The 20612-nt window shown below is 41.6% G+C and overlaps 1 protein-coding gene and 2 pseudogenes across 1 annotated transcript; 2 read left to right on the forward strand and 1 right to left on the reverse strand.

The window, feature by feature from the left end:
• The first annotated feature begins 35 nt into the window (after positions 1–35).
• On the forward strand, positions 36–4022 carry LOC123489659 (annotated as a pseudogene).
• Positions 4023–7763: 3741 nt separating this feature from the next.
• Positions 7764–13643, reverse strand: LOC121581668 (annotated as a pseudogene).
• A 3262-nt stretch (positions 13644–16905) lies between these two features.
• On the forward strand, positions 16906–20388 carry LOC121581669 (GTPase IMAP family member 2-like). Its single transcript, XM_045220085.1, has 4 exons — positions 16906–16936; positions 19602–19655; positions 19876–20306; positions 20371–20388. The coding sequence occupies exons 1-4, from the start codon at positions 16906–16908 to the stop codon at positions 20386–20388; spliced, it is 534 nt and encodes a 177-aa protein (XP_045076020.1).
• The last annotated feature ends 224 nt before the right edge of the window (positions 20389–20612 follow it).

Here is a 20612-nt window from a genome sequence, read left to right on the forward strand (position 1 = left end):
TGTGTTTTACAGTGTCTTCACTCAGGATTGTGCTTCTGGGGAAGAGTGATGACAAGAAGAATGTAGTGGGTAACATGATCCTACAGAAACAGGCTTTTAAGTCTAAAAAGCAATGTGAGTCAGCCAGGGGGAAGGTGAAGGGCAAGTCTGTTACTGTTGTAAAGACTCCAGACTTATTTTCTCTGACTGTGGAGTCCCTGATGCAGGAGATGGAGAAATGTAAGTCCCTCTCTGCCCCTGGGCCTCATGGGATCCTGCTGGTGTTGAAGCCTGAGAAGTTCAAAGAGGAGAACAGAAAAACATTGAAGTTCATCCTGAGCACATTTGGTAAAGAGGCCTTCAAGCACTCAATGGTGATCATTACTCACAAGGAAGTTGCAGGAAATCCTCATCTGAGACAAATGGTCAGAGAATGTGGAGGAAGGCATCACGAAATTATCAAACAAGGAAGTCACCACAAAGAGTTAACTGAAAAGATCGAAAAGATGGTAGAGGAGAATGAATGGAGATACCTCACCTCCAATGAAGAGACGACACATGATACCATGACACCAAAGGCTCAGAGACTGAACGTGGTGCTGTGTGGCAGAAGAGGAGATGGGAAGACTTCTATAGCCAATGCCTTACTGGGTCAGAGACAGTCCAGTCCAAAGTCCAGCTCTTCCTCAGTGTGTGTGAAGAGAGGAGGAGAGGTGTGTGGTCGGCCGGTCACCCTCATCGAGCTGCCTGCTCTGTATGGAACACATCTCACTCAGGAGGAAGTGATGCGTGAGACTTTCCGCTGTGTCTCTCTCTGTGACTCTGGAGTCCATGCTTTCCTCCTGGTCGTACCTTTTGGTCCACTCACTGATGAAGACAAAGGAGAGTTAAAGACCATCCAGAAGGTTTTCAGCTCACGAGTCAATGACTTTGTCATGGTCCTGTTTAGACAGGATTGCATTCCATTTGATAAAACTGCAGTTGACTTCGTGGAACAAAATGCAGACACAAAGCAACTGATCAAGAAATGCGGAGGGCGGTATAAAATCTTTGACGCTTTGAAGATTGAGAACGCCAAGCAGACGCTTGTAGCAGAAATAGTCCAAATGATGGATCAAAACAAGACATGCTACACTCTGTACATGTATATGGAGGCACAGGACTTGAGGCTGGAGGCTAAGCATCAATCAGAACTGGACGAAAAGAACAGAAGAATCAAGGATTTAGAGCAGAAAATCAGCAACATGTCACAAGGTGAGTTTGTTGAACACAGGGATGAACAAATATTGGGCAGTGATTGGGAAAGCAAGCATTTCACAGTATGAATCTTCTATGTTGATTTCAATATCAGTTCATGCAGTAATTAACATTATTTTATGATCATTTATTGTTTAATTTGTAGGTGCTGAAATGGAGCGCTCCAGCACAGAGTGCGTGAGGGTGGTGCTGATTGGGAAAACTGGAAATGGGAAGAGCGCCTCTGCAAACACTATCCTGGGTAGAGTTGCATTTGAGTCTGAATCCAGCACTGACTCTGTGACAACGGTTTGCAAGAAGGCAGTCCGAAAAGTTGATGGAAGAACAGTTGCTGTGGTGGACACCCCTGGCCTTTTTGACACAACATTGTCTAATAAAGATGTTCAGCAAGAGATAGTGAAATGTGTTTCCCTGTCAGCTCCTGGACCCCATGTATTTATCTATAGTATTGAGTATCGGGAGAATCACGCAAGAGGAGCTGGACACTTTGGACCTCATAGAGACAACCTTTGGTCCACGGGCAGGAATGTTCTGCTTAGTTCTGTTTACTAGAGGAGATGACTTGGAAAATAAATCAATTCAAGATTACATTGGGAAAAGCACGAATGCCAAACTGAAAAAACTGATCAGAGATTGTGGAGACAGACTCCATGTCTTCAACAACAGAGGTAAAGATGACCGCACACAGGTCACTGAGCTTCTTAAGAAGATTAACGAAATGGTGTCCACGAACAAGGGCTGTTTCTACACCAATGAGATGTTCCAGGAGGCAGAGGCAGCCATTAAACAGAAACAGGAAGAAATACTGAAGGAGAGAGAGATGGAGATTAAGGCTGACATGGAGAAACTGAAGGTCAGCCATGAAACAGCCATGGAAAAGATTAAGTCAAAGTTGGAAGAAGAGAGATTGAAAGTTCAGGAGGAAAGAAAGCAGAGAAAACATGTTGAGAGAGAGAGAGGAAGCTATTAGAAAAGAGCATGAAGAAAAGGAGAAAGCAGAGAAGGAAAAAAGAAAGTTGAAGGACAAGAAAAAGAAAGAAGATGAAAAGTTGAAAAAAGAAATATGGGACACAGAAAAAGACAAGATGGAAAAAGAGATACAATCTCAGAAAAAAAAGGTTGGAAAACCAACAAAGAGAAAAGGAGAGAGAATATAAAATTAGAATGAAACAACAGAGAAAGGAAGAGAAAGACAAAGAAGAATTGGTTAAAAATCAAGAAAGGCAGTTTGCTGAACTGAAAAGGAAACAGGATGAAGAAATGGAAAAGAGAGAGAAAGAAGAGGATGAGAGGAGGAAACATGAAGAGAAAGAAAGACAAGAGTGGCAAAGCAAAATAGAGGAAGCAGAGAAAGGTCAAACAGAACTCCAAGCGGTCATGCGTAGAGAAAAAGATGAATGGGAGGAACAGTTGAAGAAAGAAAGAGATAGACAACAGGAAGAAGACAGGCTGAGGAGACAGAAGGAGGTAGAAACTCTTGGAGAACAAGATAAAAAACAGAGGATATTGAGAGAGGAGTTTGAAAGAGAGAGGGAACAAGAGAGAATAAAGATGAAGGAATCAGAAGATCAGAGAGAAAAAGAGCAGAAAGAAAGAGAAAAAATAGAAAAAGATTTTGAAGAAAAGAGGAGAGAGTTGACAGACAAAATTACAATGCAGAAAGATCAGTGGGAGAGAGAACATAGAGAGGAACAGGAAAGAAGATTTAAACAGGATGAAAATAGAAAAATGGAGGAGGAGCAAAAAATCAAGAAAATGCAACAAGAAGAGAAAAGAAAGAAAGAGAAGGAAGATGAAGCCAGGAAAGAAAAAGAAGAGAAGAAAATGAAGGAAATGGAGGAAGAGTATGAAAGGAAAACAAAAGAAAGTATGGGTAAATATGAAGAAGAGGCCAGAACACAAGCAGAGGAATTAAACTACCTTAGAGAGCTATGTAAAAATTACCAAATAAAAAAGTTTGAACAATTTAAAGAAAAGAAGAAACAATTAATAAAAAAGCACAAAGAGGAGTGTGATGAAATAAATGCTCTATATGGTCATGATGAAACAATACTGACTGATAAAATCAAGAAATTGGAGGAAAAGCACAAAGTAGAGATGAAAAAGTTGTTAAATCCATACAAATCATGTGAAATACTGTGAGAGTCCAATGGCCTGGCTAGGGTGCCACACGATACCATGTATGGGGATGCTATTGTGGTAGATGAGTGACACTCAATAATGGTTGGCAGCTGATGGACAGAAGTAGCTCGGAGAGCATTATATAAACTGAGAGATTTTCTATGGAAGTCATTCGGATGACAAGAGGCACGTACCGCCTGTCACACGAATCCAGTACTGAATTAAATAATGATAAATCAACTCTCCATCTGTTGCCCATATTCTCTCACATCCTGAAGTACTCGATACCAGAGAAACTCGTCATAACAGTTAACAAACAAAATGACAATGCAGAAAGATCAGTGGGAGAGAGAACATAGAGAGGAACAGGAAGGAAGATTTCTAGAGGATGAAAATAGAAAAATGGAGGAGGAGCAAAAAATCAAAAACTGCTTACCAACGTAATTAGAGCAGTAAAATATTTTTGGGGTCATACCCGTGGTATATGGTCTGATATACCACGGCTTCCAGCCAATCAGCATTCAGGGCTTAAACCACCCAGTTTCTTATAACTAATGATCATTGTAACTTAATACCTGAAATGTAAATATATGTTTAAACTGCAGCGAAAGGAGCAGCAGTTTGAACCAAAGATATTGCGGAGTAAGCGTGATGCAAGAGGCTAGACTCCCACACAGAGCATCTGCGGCTGCGTGCTTGTCCATGATGCTTCACTTCACTCTCCTGTGATGTGATAGCTGCCTGATCTACAGAACTTCAGATACTATTTTGAATAGATGTTCTCTGTCCTAGAACTACATGTACATCAGTACATAAAGGGGAATTGTCCAAAACTCCATTTATGGTTTCTGAACCTATTTGTTGGAACTGTTTATTACCCTTGTTCAAAGCCCTTTCCTTTCCTTGGACAGATCAGACAGGCCATGACTCATGAAAGTAAAGATGTTGCTGGATTGTTGATGTCATTTTTTATCAACGTGCCAGGGTGTCATTTTCCAAAAGTCTGAAATTAGTTAACAGTCTCCATTCAAGATCAATGTCAATTTCACTAAATACTAATACCCACAATATACACGTCATAAAGAAGCAGTCCGGGACAGAAAAGTGCTTAATTTTTTTCAATTACAAAATGATAGACCAGCACATCTACAGAAAACAATGTCATCTTTACATGAAGCGTTAGCAAAGTATATTGAAGGCTTTCTAAAGTAAAATAAATAAATGGTGTGCAGTACATGACTGTGTTGATACAAATACACCATTTATAAAATACTCCACTTGTCATTGAATCATGGCCAAGAGGAGACATGGAAATTAATAACAAAACATAACTAATAGAAATGAATATTCATATTTTCCTTAAAATAATAATAATAATAATAAAATAGGGTTTGTACATCAAACTTGAATACAAACTGGATAATGATGAGGAAGAGGAGGAGTATGATGGTGGTGTAAAAGCCGAGATAATGCTCAGTTTTGTTGAGTTCATATGTTTCATGTTTCTAGTATGTATGATCCTAGTATGTATGATCCTAGTATGTATGATCCTAGATCCTAGTATGTATGATCCTAGTATGTATGAGCCTAGTATGTATGATCCTAGTATGTATGATCCTAGATCCTAGTATGTATGATCCTAGTATGTATGATCCTAGTATGTATGATCCTAGATCCTAGTATGTATGATCCTAGTATGTATGAGCCTAGTATATATGATCCTAGTATGTATGATCCTAGTATGTATGATCCTAGTATGTATGATCCTAATACGTTTATATTTGTTGTTTACTGCATTTCTTTTTTACTTAACAGTACGTTCTAAATAGTATTTAGTTTAAAACACAGCTGAGTTCTTTTAAAGGTCCCCAATAGAGATTCTCCATTGAAAATGTATTGTAGTCCAGGACTAGGGTTAATGAATGTGTGGGAACACGGCCCTACATGTGAAAACTAAGATAAAACTGCAGAGCTGTTTTACCCAAAGCTGTTTTAAAACCTTTTTGAGAAAATTGATTTCAGTGAGCAGTAAATCTAAAGTAGCCTCGGTAGTCCATTCCCTAGCCGAGAAGGTCTTAACTCTCTTCAACCAGCAGAAACACCAGAAACCAAATATTTACAAGACGACACCTGCAATTCAGGGCATATTTCCACTGGTTTCCAGAAGCACACTTTGGCCTCAAGGTGTAGCCAACTGCTGCTGACAGTTTTAAAAGCAGGTAGCAAGCAGGGGAGAATGTAATGACTACCTGAACCCAGTGTGTGTGCTCCGTCTGGTGACAGTTGAAAAACAAGAGGGCCCCATCACCAACAGCGGCAGCTAAAGCAAACTGATACCTGTGAAACTCATACAGTTGTTGTATTTTCCTTCTATGCTTCTCAGTCAGAAGGTTTGTAATATACTGAACTGTACGTTCATTTGGTTTCAGCACTTTAATGAGGGCTGGATGGAGCTCTGGCAATTCAATGTCCAGTCCAAGACACAGTGCCTTTCGTAATTAATGGGACAGTGAAGCATTTTGTTATTATTTTGGCTATGAGGTTAAAGTGCAGACTGTCAGCTTTAATTTGAGGGTATTTTCATCCATATCAGGTGAACCGTTAAGAAACGACAGCAGTTGTTGTACATAGTCCCCCCATTTTAGGAGACCAAAAGTATTGGGACAAATTTGAGTGAGAAAGTTAGACGCACAGACAAGACATTGGGGGGTGACTCGACATTAAATACCATTCATTTGTATTGGGCACAAAATAATCTGAAACACAACCAAAACAAACAGCAAATGCATCCAACACATTTGTAGTCACAAGCTTGATGTAGTCATTGAGTGGTATAAGTATGGGACCAAATACTTTACTTTTTACTACTTTAATACACATATAAGTGAAATTGTCCCAATACTTTTGGTACCCTGAAATGGAGAAACTATGTTCAAAAAGTGCTGTAATCTCTAAACTGTCACCCTCTAATGGATGAAAATACCCTCAAATTAAAGCTGACAGTCAGCATTTTAACACATAGCCATTTTCTGATTTCAAATCCAAACTTTTGGAGTATAGAGACAACATTTTAAAAAATGCTTCACTGTCCCATTAATTACGCAGGGCACTGTATAAGAAAGCCATGAAATATGTGTAAATAATATGAGTCCATGGCTGAGTGGAAAATCGTGTTATGTCTTCTACATCTGAGTCTATATAATGTTTCAGTCAGCTTTCAGTCGTAAGAAAAGCCATGTCGTGATATTGATACTTCTTCTGACTTCCTGGATACGCCTACAATGGCCTCCACACACCGCTGGATCCCACTGCTGACACCACTGGTGAATTCAGGGGATGACCAGCACTGAATATTATTATCTCTAAAATGCTGAACGTTTGCTAATATGACATACATTTCAGACAGCAATGGCTTTTTACTGTGTTTTCATGTGAGTATTCACACGTTATCAGAGAAACTGTGATATATCGGTTACGTCATTGTGTACTGTGGTTATTAATGCATGTTTCCATAAAAAAAATAGCAGCTTGTTTCAAAACGTTTTATTTGGAACTTTAAAAAATATCTAACCAGGGGAAGGGTTTGAGGTTGACAGGTTTTAGAAAAGCTATGAAAACAACATTAAATACACTCAAGATAGACTATGTTCACAAAACACTGGAAATTGACAATGTACAACCACAGAAAACATACAAACATATTGACAGTCTTCAAGTATGCTAGCTACCCCTATTCTACAAACACATTACAGAGGATTTCTTCTACAGATAAACATAGTTTTTAATGCGCACCTTTCACACAGACTTCTATGGGACCATAAAACCTAGAGGGACTCATGTTGGGTTCCCCGCAGACAGTATATCACAGCCAGTATATCACAGCCAGTATATCTCAGCCAGTATATCTCAGCCAGTATATCACAGCCAGTATATCACAGCCAGTATATCCCAGCCAGTATATCCCAGCCAGTATATCCCAGCCAGTATATCCCAGCCAGTATATCCCAGCCAGTATATCCCAGCCAGTATATCCCAGCCAGTATATCCCAGCCAGTATATCCCAGCCAGTATATCCCAGCCAGTATATCCCAGCCAGTATATCACAGCCAGTGTATCACAGCCAGTATATCACTGACAGTATATCACAGCCAGTATATCACAGCCAGTATATCACTGACAGTATATCCCAGCCAGTATATCACTGACAGTAAAATGATACACCTTCAGGCACTGTAACTGAGCAAATCTGATTCACTATTGCAGGTCTGGATCTTCCTGTTGATAAGACACTAGTCGTCCTGCTTTAGCAGTAATGGACCATGGGAGATATGTTAGCAACTTGGGAGGACTGTGAGTGTGTAACATATTAACTTGTCTCATTTTCTTCCTAGTGATCTAGCGTCTAGTTGACATTTGTGTGACGTTGTGTGTTTTTTAATTTACTTCTTCCTGTACTGACCCATGGCCATGTAGCTCCTGAGGAAGTCTTCGAACTGTGGGACGGCGTACTCGGGCACGGCCTTCTGCTGCACCGGCTCCTCCTTGGGCTCCTTGGCCGCCGGTTCCGTCGCAGCGGGGGAGTCCTCTGCACGACGAAGGCGGCAGTTGTAGTCGTATTCGGGGTCGCAGTCGGGAAGGATCACGCCGCTCTTGGGCGTGTCGGCCTCTGCGGTGAGCGGAGCGGGGGCGGACATGCCGTTACAGGTGAAGTCGTAGGGATGGCACAGGGGTGCGGCGGGGGCCTTGGGTTCGTCGTTAGCCTCCACAGGAGTGCAGTCCTTGTCGTAGTGCACGTAGCAGTTATGGCCCTCCTTGGTCTTCCCGAGGACGCCCAGGCGGGAGCGGATCTGGAACTGTGGCAGCGCTGGGGGGGCCTTACGGAGGGCGGCGGCGGCACCGAGCAGGCAGTATGGGTCGTAGCGCGGGTCACACGCCAGAGGGGCGGGGGCTGGCGCCGGTACGTTTTTGGGCGTGTACTCCATGACGGGCTTGGTGAGGCCCGCCAGCTTGGTGGCGGTGAGGGGATTGCAGCCCTTGTCGAAGAGGGTACGGCAGGAAGGGAGTCAGTACAGGCACTGGGGCGGGGCTGGAGTCAGAGGAGGCTTTGGGGCAGCCATCTTAGGGATCATGGGGAAGAGGCAGTAGGGGTCGATATAAGGGTTGCACATTCCGACTGTGGCGGTCTTGATGGGCGCGGGCATCACCACCTTGGCCTTGGGCTTGCTGGTGGACTCAGCGATGCATTCTGGGTCGTCGGAGTCGGCGCAGGTCTTGTAGATAGCACTGAGGTGGGTGAGGTAGTGGTTGAAGGTGGGACCCTCCTCGGAGCAGTGCTTGTTCTACAGGTAGGTCATGTACATCTTGTCCAGATGCTCTATCTATAAGAGAGGGAAGAGACAGACTCCCATCAGGTCCAGACCTCAGTTCAAATGGAATGTTTTCTTTCTAATACTTTGTGCGTTTGATTGAGCCTGCCTGAAAAGCCAGATGGGTCAAGTTTTCGCTTTTTTGATTATTCCATTGGTTCCATTGTGCCAGGCTCAATCTAGACTGTCAAGGGCTAATGGGGGGGTGGGGGTGGGGCGGGGTGGAGAGGCAGGCGCAGTACAAAGTACCAGTTATCTACACGTCAATAAACTGAAGTATATGTTTTAAGATTGTTACGAACCCCGTGGCTCTAAACATCTAGGGTGGATGGACATGAGACCCGTAACATAAACTCATGTAAATTATAAGTGTGGCATGGAATAGTGAGAACAAATAGGACACAACTACCATGAACTACCGTCAAACACACATGGTTTATTTCAGAACACACGGTAAGGGTTTGGGAAAAAGGGCTGAGCAGGACCCAAGAAATGAAACAATAGTGTAAAACCCCTAAACTGATCTAGCCTGCCTGGAAGAACCGCTAGGCTACTGCTAGTCATACAAAAGTACAGTGGGTGGTCCGCTCAGGTCTAACTAGTGTTTTTAGACAGATTTCTTCCTACGGGTAATGTACGCCCAAGGGCAACTAGCTTAAACTCCCCTTTTCCCAGAAACACACAAAGCTACCAAACAGGGTAATCAGCAATTAAGTAGTACACAATACACAGGACACCACAGTATCCGCACTCACATAACAAAACAGTAGTCTAACAGAATTTACCAATCATAATAAACAGCAACTTAGTGAGTAACCAAAAACAGGACACCACCGTGTCCATACTCACATCCGGAAATATTCTCTCTCTTTCTCAACAAACACAAGACTGGTTTTTATACAATGGGATGTGTGATTGAACAAACGAGTAACAGGTGGTGCAATGCACAGGAATGTTCACTGATTGGTCCAATCAGCAGACACCTCAACGACCACCAATCAGGAACATACAGGACACCTGTGATTAGGGCAGAAGGAGAGAAACACACAAAAACACAGGATACCTGTATCCGTAACAAAGATAAACTGGTAGGTATCAAACCAAAAGTACATTCAATCCAAACAGAAATGTCTGTGGATTGTTCGCCACTCACTCCTTCCTGGTTACCAGTATCCATGAAGAATCTGTACCATCCCCAGAAGTCAGGGAGACGCTGGAGGACAGGCATGGGAACAGGAAGACTCCTCTTGCTGCGGACATCCCTGGATACTGCAGATGCTGGAACAATAGAGAGAAGTACAGCATATATTAAGAAGAGAATGTGGACTCAAAAAGTGCCATATTAGATTAAATAAAGACATCAACACCAGTACATAAGTATGTTTGAGTACACCACTACATGGACATTTGTGTATGTACTGTAAGGATGTGTATACTGTAAGGATGTATGTACTGTAAGGATGTGTGTATTGTAAGGATGTGTGTATTGTAAGGATGTGTGTATTGTAAGGATGTGTGTATTGTTAGGATGTGTGTATTGTTAGGATGTGTGTATTGTTAGGATGTGTGTATTGTAAGGATGTGTGTATTGTAAGGATGTGTGTATTGTAAGGATGTGTGTATTGTAAGGATGTGTGTATTGTAAGGATGTGTGTATTGTTAGGATGTGTGTATTGTTAGGATGTGTGTATTGTTAGGATGTGTGTTCTGTAAGGATGTGTGTACTTGCATATAATGGTATCACAGCATGTTTTTTGTCTGAAAATCTTTTGGTATGACATACCATTCAGTATACAGTGTATTAGGAAAGTATTCAGACCCCTTGACCTTTTCCACAATTTGTTACGTTACAGCCTTATTCTAAAATGGATTAAATTATTTTTTTTCGTCATCAATCTACACACTATACCCCATAATGACAAAGCGAAAACAGGTTTTTAGAAATGTTTGCAAATGTATTACAAATAACAAACAGAAATACCTTATTTACATAAGTATTCAGACCCCCGCACAACTCTTCCTCAACCCACAACCTAACACACAACTCTTCTTCAACCCACGGCCTAACTCACAACCCTTCTTCCATCACATTACTTATTCTATACTTTCTCCTCTCACTCTGCTATTCTTATTAACAGAGCCCATATGTGTAACAACCTCCCCTGGCTCTTTCATATGTAACTATGGGTACTATCTCCATCTATGGGTACATCTATGGGTACTATCTCCATATCATATCATTATCTCGTACATTAGTTACAGTGGGGAAAAAAAGTATTTAGTCAGCCACCAATTGTGCAAGTTCTCCCACTTAAAAAGACGAGAGAGGCCTGTAATTTTCATCATAGGTACACGTCAACTATGACAGACAAAATGAGAAAAAAAATCCAGAAAATCCCATTGTAGGATTTTTAATGAATTTATTTGCAAATTATGGTGGAAAATAAGTATTTGGTCACCTACAAACAAGCAATATTTCTGGCTCTCACAGACCTGTAACTTCTTCTTTAAGAGGCTCCTCTGTCCTCCACTCGTTACCTGTATTAATGGCACCTGTTTGAACTTGTTATCAGTATAAAAGACACCTGTCCACAACCTCAAACAGTCACACTCCAAACTTCACAATGGCCAAGACCAAAGAGCTGTCAAAGGACACCAAAAACATAATTGTAGAACTGCACCAGGCTGGGAAGACTGAATCTGCAATAGGTAAGCAGCTTGGTTTGAAGAAATCAACTGTGGGAGCAATTATTAGGAAATGGAAGACATACAAGACCACTGATTATCTCCCTCGATCTGGGGCTCCACGCAAAATCTCACCCCGTGGGGTCAAAATGATCACAAGAACGGTGAGCAAAAATCCCAGAACCACACGGGGGGACCTAGTGAATGACCTGCAGAGAGCTGGGACCAAAGTAACAAAGCCAACCATCAGTAACACACTACGCCGCCAGGGACTCAAATCCTGCAGTGCGAGACGTGTCCCCCTGCTTAAGCCAGTACATGTCCAGGCCCGTCTGAAGTGCATTTGGATGATCCAGAAGAGGATTGGGAGAATGTCATATGGTCAGATGAAACCAAAATATAACTTTTTTGGTAAAAACTCAACTCGTCATGTTTGGAGGACAAAGAATGCTGAGTTGCATCCAAAGAACACCATACCTACTGTGAAGCATGGGGTTGGAAACATCATGCTTTGGGGCTGTTTTTTCTGCAAAGGGACCAGGACGACTGATCCGTGTAAAGGGAAAGAATGAATGGGGCCATGTATCGTGAGATTTTGAGTGAAACCCTCCTTCCATCAGCAAGGGCATTGAAGATGAAACGTGGCTGGGTCTTTCAGCATGACAATGATCCCAAACACACCGCCCGGGCAACGAAGGAGTGGCTTCGTAAGAAGCATTTCAAGGTCCTGGAGTGGCCTAGCCAGTCTCCAGATCTCAACCCCATAGAAAATCTTTGGAGGGGAGTTGAAAGTCCGTGTTGCCCAGCGACAGCCCCAAAACATCACTGCTCTAGAGGAGATCTGCATGGAGGAATGGGCCAAAATACCAGCAACAGTGTGTGAAAACCTTGTGAAGACTTACAGAAAACGTTTGACCTGTGTCATTGCCAACAAAGGGTATATAACAAAGTATTGAGAAACTTTTGTTATTGACCAAATACTTATTTTCCACCATCATATGCCAATAAATTCATTAAAATCCTACAATGTGATTTTCTGGAATTTTTTTCTCATTTTGTCTGTCATAGTTGATGTGTACCTATGATGAAAATTACAGGCCTCTCTCATCTTTTTAAGTGGGAGAACTTGCACAATTGGTGGCTGACTAAATACTTTTTTTCCCCACTGTATAATGTATATCCATAACATTCAACTTTTATCATTGAAATACTGTAGCAGATGGTTTGTTTAGCATCAGTACTGCCTTCCTGAAATCTGTAGGCTACTGTCAGTCCCAACCTAGAAATGCCTTGTGTTTTCTGGATCAGTGTTATTGACAGTGTTCCTGAAGTAGGTGGCATTGTGGTGTGGGTTCGAATCTCATGTCCGCCACACTATATAGAAGTACTGTACCTGGAGACATTTTGGTATTCTGTCTTTACTGTTTTGTTTTGCCTAGCTAGATATACCTAGCCTGCAGTGGCGGCTCCTGAAAAAATTCTCAGGGGAGGCAATTTTTCTGATGATTTAGGTGACCTACACACATTTTAAAAAAGATATGTCCAGCAACAACATGAAGACAGGGGCAGCATATAAGTCAATACTGATATACACATTACTTGCTTCAAAAAGGCCTCATGGTTGAATTGGAAATATGTGCACCTGAGCATAATTCACAACAAGCAAGCAGGAGCTTTTGATAGAGGCTACTGAAAACATTGATGCAAGTTATTGGTAATAAGAAATTTTTATAGACTTCCATATTCTGCCCTCTTGTATAGATTTGTGAAAATGAACAGTGATAGACATTTTGCCTGAAAACAGAATTTGAAAATAATTTATAGAAAAGGTAAACACAGCTATCTGTATGGCTTTGTAAAAATGAACAACCATATTCTGGCCAATTGTATAGATTTGTAAATATGATGATGTCTCCTTTCATGCATACATTTTCAAATAAAGCTCTGCTTTGAGAAAGATCGAATGATATTGTTTAATCTTACCTTATGGCCTGCACACTGCTTGTGAAGCTGTCGAGGGCACGTTTGATGAAGACAGCATCGATGTCCTTCTTCTGTAGCTTCTGGTACAGAATGTCGACGTGGGGCATGATTTTGTGAAAAAGCCCCAGGAAAAAAATTAAATCTTCTTGCTATCTATGTACCTCAGCACAAGCACCAGCTGTGTCTGTGTAGAAACATCCGTGGTCTCGTCAGCTTGGATAGCTACGAAGTTCGCCGACTTCACCTCCTCCACAATATGTTCCCTCATGACCGCTAGCATACACTCCAGTAGCTCGTTTTGAATGGTCTTTGATGTGCCCTTGAAAACTTTAGCATTTTTAAGATGGTCATCAAACACCTCATCTAATTGTGCCACAAAGTTGACAAGTCCAAGAAAAATACCAGGGTTGGTGGAGCCCTCAGTTTCATATTTGCCTTGCAAAGCTAACTCAAACACTCCGCAAAACTTCACACACTGGATTAGCCGGCTGAGGATGTGGCGGTTCTTGCTAACCTCATCGTTGTGGCGGCGGACAGCTAGCCTGTATCCCTCATCCAGTTGAGTGGCAATGTTCACTCTCCCCAAAGCAGACAATCTCAAACAGCTATCCATGTGGGTCTTTGACAGCTCATGTTTCTTAATCTTTTCTGAAAGATGGTGCATGTCCGTTACACCAGTCGCTGTCCAAGCGGTGCTGTCTGCCGTGCCGCCTTCAGGGTGAAAGAGTAAGCAGGGGTAGCAGAAGACTGCATTAGCTACATCGCAGCCTGCTAGCCAGGTTTTTCGTTCGTACCAATTTTGGGAAAATCCTCGGGTGTAGGACTTTCCCCCTTTAGTAGAAACCTGTTGAATTATTAAATTTGGTCTGGGAGGTCCTAATTGTTTCGTTGCCAATTTATCTTGATTTGTTCGCCGACAAAAACAAACTTCTTTCAAAGAGACAATCGAGTTGCACTGAACGTTAGCCATCTTGACAGTAGTACGTGAATTGATTGACGCTGCTACCCGCTCTTTTCTTAGTTATGTTCATGGTTATGTTACGTATGACGAAAGCGCGTAAGTGCAAGCCCTCCCGGAACCCATAGAGATTGTATTGAAAGCTCTGATATTTGAAAAAAAAAAGATTTTACATGAGAGGCTATGAGAGACTTCTGGGCGATTTTCAACCTGACTGAAATCGCCCCAAAACGAGCGGGGCCATTTGAAGCACGACTTTAGCCTGATTGGACATTTAGTGGCAGATCAGACGTCTAGATTAGAACACTGATAACTACTGTTGCCGTGATATAATTGATTAGAAAAAAAATCCCTTCCTTTTCCCGTTTGGCAGTGCGTCGCCCATATCGCCCTAATGAACACACCGCCCCTGCTAGCCTGTTCAAATCACTTTAGAGTAACATCAAACCAAGTAATTTAGCTAATTACTTTGATGTGGGATTGGAGATATGTACAGTATATGTCCAATATTATTCAAATATGCTATTTATTTGAATTGTACAATAAAAACCATTTGCGTTTTACAATTATTCATTTTTTTGTTGAACAATGTTTGCCGAAAGACTCTTAATAGCTTCAACTGGAAAGGGGCAGAATGTTTGTTTGTGAATTTTTTTGTTCAACTGCAAGCTATTTAATGGCTAAATGAGCTGGGTTTATTCCACTGAGATGACTTGGGTATGCAATTTAAAGTACAGTGCATTCGGAAATTATTCAGACCGCTTGACTTTTTTCACATTTTTGACGTTACTGCCTTATTCTAAAATGGATTAAATAGTTTTTTTCCCTCATCAATCTACACACGATACCCCATAATGACAAAGCAAAAACAGGTTTTTAGAAATGTGTGCAAATGTATAAAAAAATATTAAACTGAATTATCACATTTACATAAGTTTTCAGACCATTTACTATGAGACTCGAAATTGAGCTCAGGTGCATCCTGTTTCCATTGATAATCCTTGAGATGTTTCTACAACTTGATTGGAGTCCATCTGTGGTAAATTCAATTGATTGGACATGATTTGGAAAGGCACACACCTGTCTATATAAGGTCCCACAGTTGACAGTGCATGTCAGAGAAAAAACCAAGCCATGAGGTCGAAGGAATTGTCCGTAGAGCTCCGAGACAGGATTGTGTCGAGGTACAGATCTGGGGAAGGGTACCAAAAATGTTTTGCAGAATTGAAGGTCCCCAAGAACACAGTGGCCCCCATCATTCTTAAATAGAAGAAGTTTGGAACCAGCAAGACTCGTCCTAGAGCTGGCCGCCCGGCCAAACTGAGCAATCAGGGTAGAAGGGCCTTGGTCAGGGAGATGACCAAGAACCCAATGGTCACTCTGACAGAGCTCCAGAGTTCCTCTGTGGATATAGGAGAACCTTCCAGAAGGACAACCATCTCTCCAGCACACCACCAATCAGGCCTTTATTGTAGAGTGGCCAGACGGAAGCCACTCCTCAGTAAAAGGCACATGACAGCCCGCATGGAGTTTGCCAAAGGCACCTAAAGGACTCTCAGACCATGAGAAACAAGATGATCTGGTCTGATGAAACCAAGATTCAACTCTTTGGCCTGAATGCCAAGCGTCACGTCTGGAGGAAACCTGGCAACATCCCTACGGTGAAGCATGGTGGTGGGAGCATCATGCTGTGGGGGTGTTTTTCAACGGCAGGGACTGGGAGACTAGTCAGGATCGAGGGAAAGATGAACAGGGCAAAGTACAGAGAGATTCTTGATGAAAACATGCTCCAGAGCGCTCAGGACCTCAGAATGGGGTGAAGGTTCACCTTCCAACAGGACAACGACCCTAAGCACACAGCCAAGACACCGCAGGAGTGGCTTCGGGACAAGTCTCTGAATGTTCTTGAGTGGCCCAGCCAGAGCCCGGATTTGAACCCGATCTAACATCTCTGTAGAGACCTGACAATAGCTGTGCAGCGACGCTCCCCGTCCAACCTGACAAAGCTTGAGAGTATCTGCAGAGATTAATGGGAGAAACTCCCCAAATACCGGTATGCCAAGCTTGTAGCGTCATTCAAAAGAAGACTTGAGGCTTTAATCGCTTCCAAAGGTGCTTCAACAAAGTACTGAGTAAAGGGTCTGAATACTTATGTAAATGTTATATTTCCGTTTTTTGTATTTTATAAATTTGCAAACATTTATTAAAACCTGTTTTTGCTTTGTCATTATGGGGTATTGTGTGTAGATTGATGAGGGGGGGGAACGATTTAATCAATTTTAGAATAAGGCTGTAACTTAACAAAATGTGGAAATAGTCAAGGGGTCTGAATACTTTCCGAATGCACTGTATGCCAGGTAGAGAACATTCAGTCTTATTGTTATTCTGATTACAAATGCTCAAGTTAGTGGTTTGGAAACATATTCAACATGTAGATTGCAGTCTCTCCACAACTCCACATAATGAATTGTCATTTTAACACGTAGGGGGCACATGTTTTGCTGCAACTTTCACTTTCACATTTATCTGTCACAGTACAGACATTTGAAGGATGAAATGGCGGACGCTGCATCATTCAGAGACAAAGGTAAGCGCAGTAATACCTCAACAATATATCTGTTGGCCTTATGTTCATCAAATCGTGTAAGGTATCATTGATATTGTTGGCATACATTTCTAACTCAATTTTCCAAACTGGCAAAATATTGTTTTTTGGGGCTCATATTGGACAACTGCTCTTAGTCTAAAATGGCCTACAACACTGCTGTATCTTTCGAAAATCATTTACCGGAAATATCTGAAACAAGGGGTTCTGGAGAAGGCCTTCACTAGGCAGGCATCATATTATTGTTTTCCAGCTTATTAATAAAAATGTAATACCTGAACGCTAATAATCTAAATAATGTCACGGGTCTGTGTCAGAACTGATATGGTTGTCTCGGGTACTGTAGGTATAATTTTAACTGACTTGTCCGGAAGCGCCCATACAGATCCGAACGCGACTGCTGCAGGAGAGAGAGAGGAGAGAGAGAGAGAGAGAGAGAGAGACCTGGCTCTCAAGAGAAGACAGGCTATGTGCACACTGCCCACAAAATGAGGTGGAAACTGAGCTGCACTTCCTAACCTCCTGCCAAATGTATGACCATATTAGAGACACATATTTCCCTCAGATTACAGCGATCCACAAAGAATTCGAAAACAAACCCAATTTTGATAAACTCCCTTATCTACTGGGTGAAAAACCACAGTGTGCCATCACAGCTGCAAGATTTGTGACCTGTTGCCACAAGAAAAGGGCAACCAGTGAAGAACAAACACCATTGTAAATACAACCCATATTTATGTTTATTTATTTTCCCATTTGTACTTTAACTATTTGCACATTGTTACAACACTGTATATATACATAATATGACATTTGAAATGTCTTTATTCTTTTGAAACTTCTGAGTGTAATGTTTACTGTTAATATTTATTGTTTATTTCACTTTTGTTTACTATCTACTTCACTTGCTTTGGCAATGTTAACACACGTTTCCCATGCCAATAAAGCCCTTAAATTGAAATTGAATTGAATTGAATTGAGAGAGAGAGAGAGAGAAAGTTAGGAGATATCTAATCAATGGAAGAAGGAATTAAAATGACGAATGTTGGTTAGGCAGCCCCCTCACCTCTCTGATTCAAAGCCGTTGGGTTAAAATGTGGAAGACACATTTCGGTTGAACGCATTCAGTTGTGCAACTCCTTGTGTCAGTAGATCACAGTACCGCCAAAGACAGAACAGTATGAAGATATGCTAAAACTCCTTCTCCAATAGAAATCCCTGCTCACACTCACAAGCGATGTCATGGCGACGTTGGCAAGCTAAGCTCATGCGCAGAAACAAGTCATTGGGGCTAAAGGTTGTCTGCGCATGTGCAGGCCGTCAACTCAAAGGCACTCCTTCAATATAAAGTAGTTTTTCACAAAAATAAAAACGTGACAGTTTGTCACTTTCACGAAGTTGGAGTAATAACATGTTAAAATACTTAAGACATCGGCTCGAATCTACGTTGTGCCTTTAGATTTCGAGAAAATGAACAACTAAGGAATCATTTTCACTTCTCACATTGACTTCTTAAACCCCAAACCCCGGCTTGTTCTACTTAGTCTGCTTCGCAAGCGTTCCCCGAAGTCTCGCAATGTTGCATGTCTGGGTTTAGAAACTCTGTGCTACGGCCCCTCCCCTGCCTGCTAGAGCGGCAGCTCTCTCCCTCCTAGCGCTTTAACAGCTATGGTTAATAAAGTGAATATCCACATGCGAATAATAAAATAATATGCTGGACTTAATATATTATTGTTTGTGAAACACTAAAAGGTGACTATATGATACGTAAAAATACATCATGTTGGAAATCCTCAAAAAGCTAATGCAAATAGTTGCCTCAATGTTTTTAAGTGGAACTAGCACAATATTTTTTACAGTGTAATGTGGCTCATATAGCGAGGATCGCTACACTATCTAGCAAGGTAGCTAGCTACATAGCTAACTTTAGCATCCACCTCCCTCCTATTAGAATTTCTCTTCAGAATCGTAGTACAAAAGCACTTTTCACCAGGAATGATGTTTTATATACTAAATATATGGGCTGACCAGTGGAAAAACTGCTCTTGTCATCTTGAACAGTAGCTAACGTTAGCAGCAGCTGTACAGGAAATGGGTTGGCAGTCTACCTGAATTATATTAATTCACACCTGTCAATCCTGTGCCTTCAAAGCTTAGAAACCTTGACATATTCATAAAAGCTGTTTAAAACAATTCTTATTATAATTTTTATCACAATAACGTTGATATGACATTAAATTAGCTTAGCGATACCTACATAGCTACTCAACAAAACATTATTTCAGAAGACAAGAAGTAGCAGGAGTGCTTCAGGTATTCCACAAGAACCACAGCTGCTCTTAGAGAGGAATCAGGGTGTCTGACCTGATGAAGACAATATACATTGGTGTATTTTAATAACGTTTTAGCCCATACATTAAAGGGTTTTTAACTTTCAAACCGTCACGAGTGCCTGGACTCACGAATGCCACTTAGCACCTATTTCTGGTTTAAATTGTTCCTTTTTGCTTTTCAAAAAATTATTTCAGTTAGTCTTTAAATCCCTCATTTAATACTGCCCTGCGTTACACAAATTCAATTCAAGCAACAATCAACATGAAGGACTTTACAAAATACTGATGCTTGTGTTAATTTTATGTGTTTTCAGTCTCGAATCCAGGGGCCCAGAGAAGCAGAAGAATGGAGTTATTGCCCCCTATGAGTGAGTGATCAATAAAATATCAACCAGATTTTTTTCAACTGATTTTTGATTTCTCTGTCTAGATTGAAGAGTTGTGCATTTATTCTGTTCTGTTGTAATATGGTGCATAATGTTCATGGTGTAATACTGAAAGAAAAGCAAACAGAAATGTTAGTGTCAACATTTCAACAATGTTTTACAGCGAACATTTTAAATAAGGTTGTGGTGGTGTTTATTTTAGTGTCTGAAAGTGCTACAGAGCTAAGGATTGTGCTGCTCGGCAAGAATGGCTCTGAGAAGAGTGCTGTTGGAAACTTCATCCTGGAAATAGGGGCATTTGACCCAAACTATGTACAAAACCACTGTGAGAGAGCCAGGGGTCAAGTAGACGGAAGAGGCATAGCTGTGATCAACACTCCAGACCTGTTAGACCCTCACATCTCACATGACAAACTCTCAGAGGAACTGCGTTGGTGTGTCACTCTGTCTGACCCAGGACCTCATGTGTTCCTGTTGGTCCTGCAGCCTGAGGAGTTCACACAACAAGAGGGAGACAGAATCAGGCAAATTCTAGACACCCTCAGTGACCGGTCCTTTGAATACTCAATGGTACTGACAACTCATGAAGACAGGAGGGGACACATGCATGAGGATCTCCCTCTGAATCAGATGGTCAGAGAATGTAGAGGGAGGCATTATGTCATGCACCTCAGTGACCGCACTCAACTAATGGCAGATGTTGACAAGATTGTAAAGGAGAATGGAGGAGGCTATCTCACCTGTGATGTATTTGAAGATACTACAAGTGGCATGGTACAAGGGAAAGAGGAAATCCACAGGAGTAAAACTGATTGGAGCCTCAAATCTTCCTCTGAGGAAGAACTTGGAAAGGATGTTTTTAAACAAGGTGAATCAGCACAATTTGTCAATTGGCAGAGCGTTAGAGAAGTTGGTAAGTACACAGCACACTGACAAAAG

The sequence above is a fragment of the Coregonus clupeaformis genome, unplaced genomic scaffold (assembly GCF_020615455.1).
Source record: "Coregonus clupeaformis isolate EN_2021a unplaced genomic scaffold, ASM2061545v1 scaf3130, whole genome shotgun sequence".
NCBI lineage: Eukaryota > Metazoa > Chordata > Actinopteri > Salmoniformes > Salmonidae > Coregonus > Coregonus clupeaformis.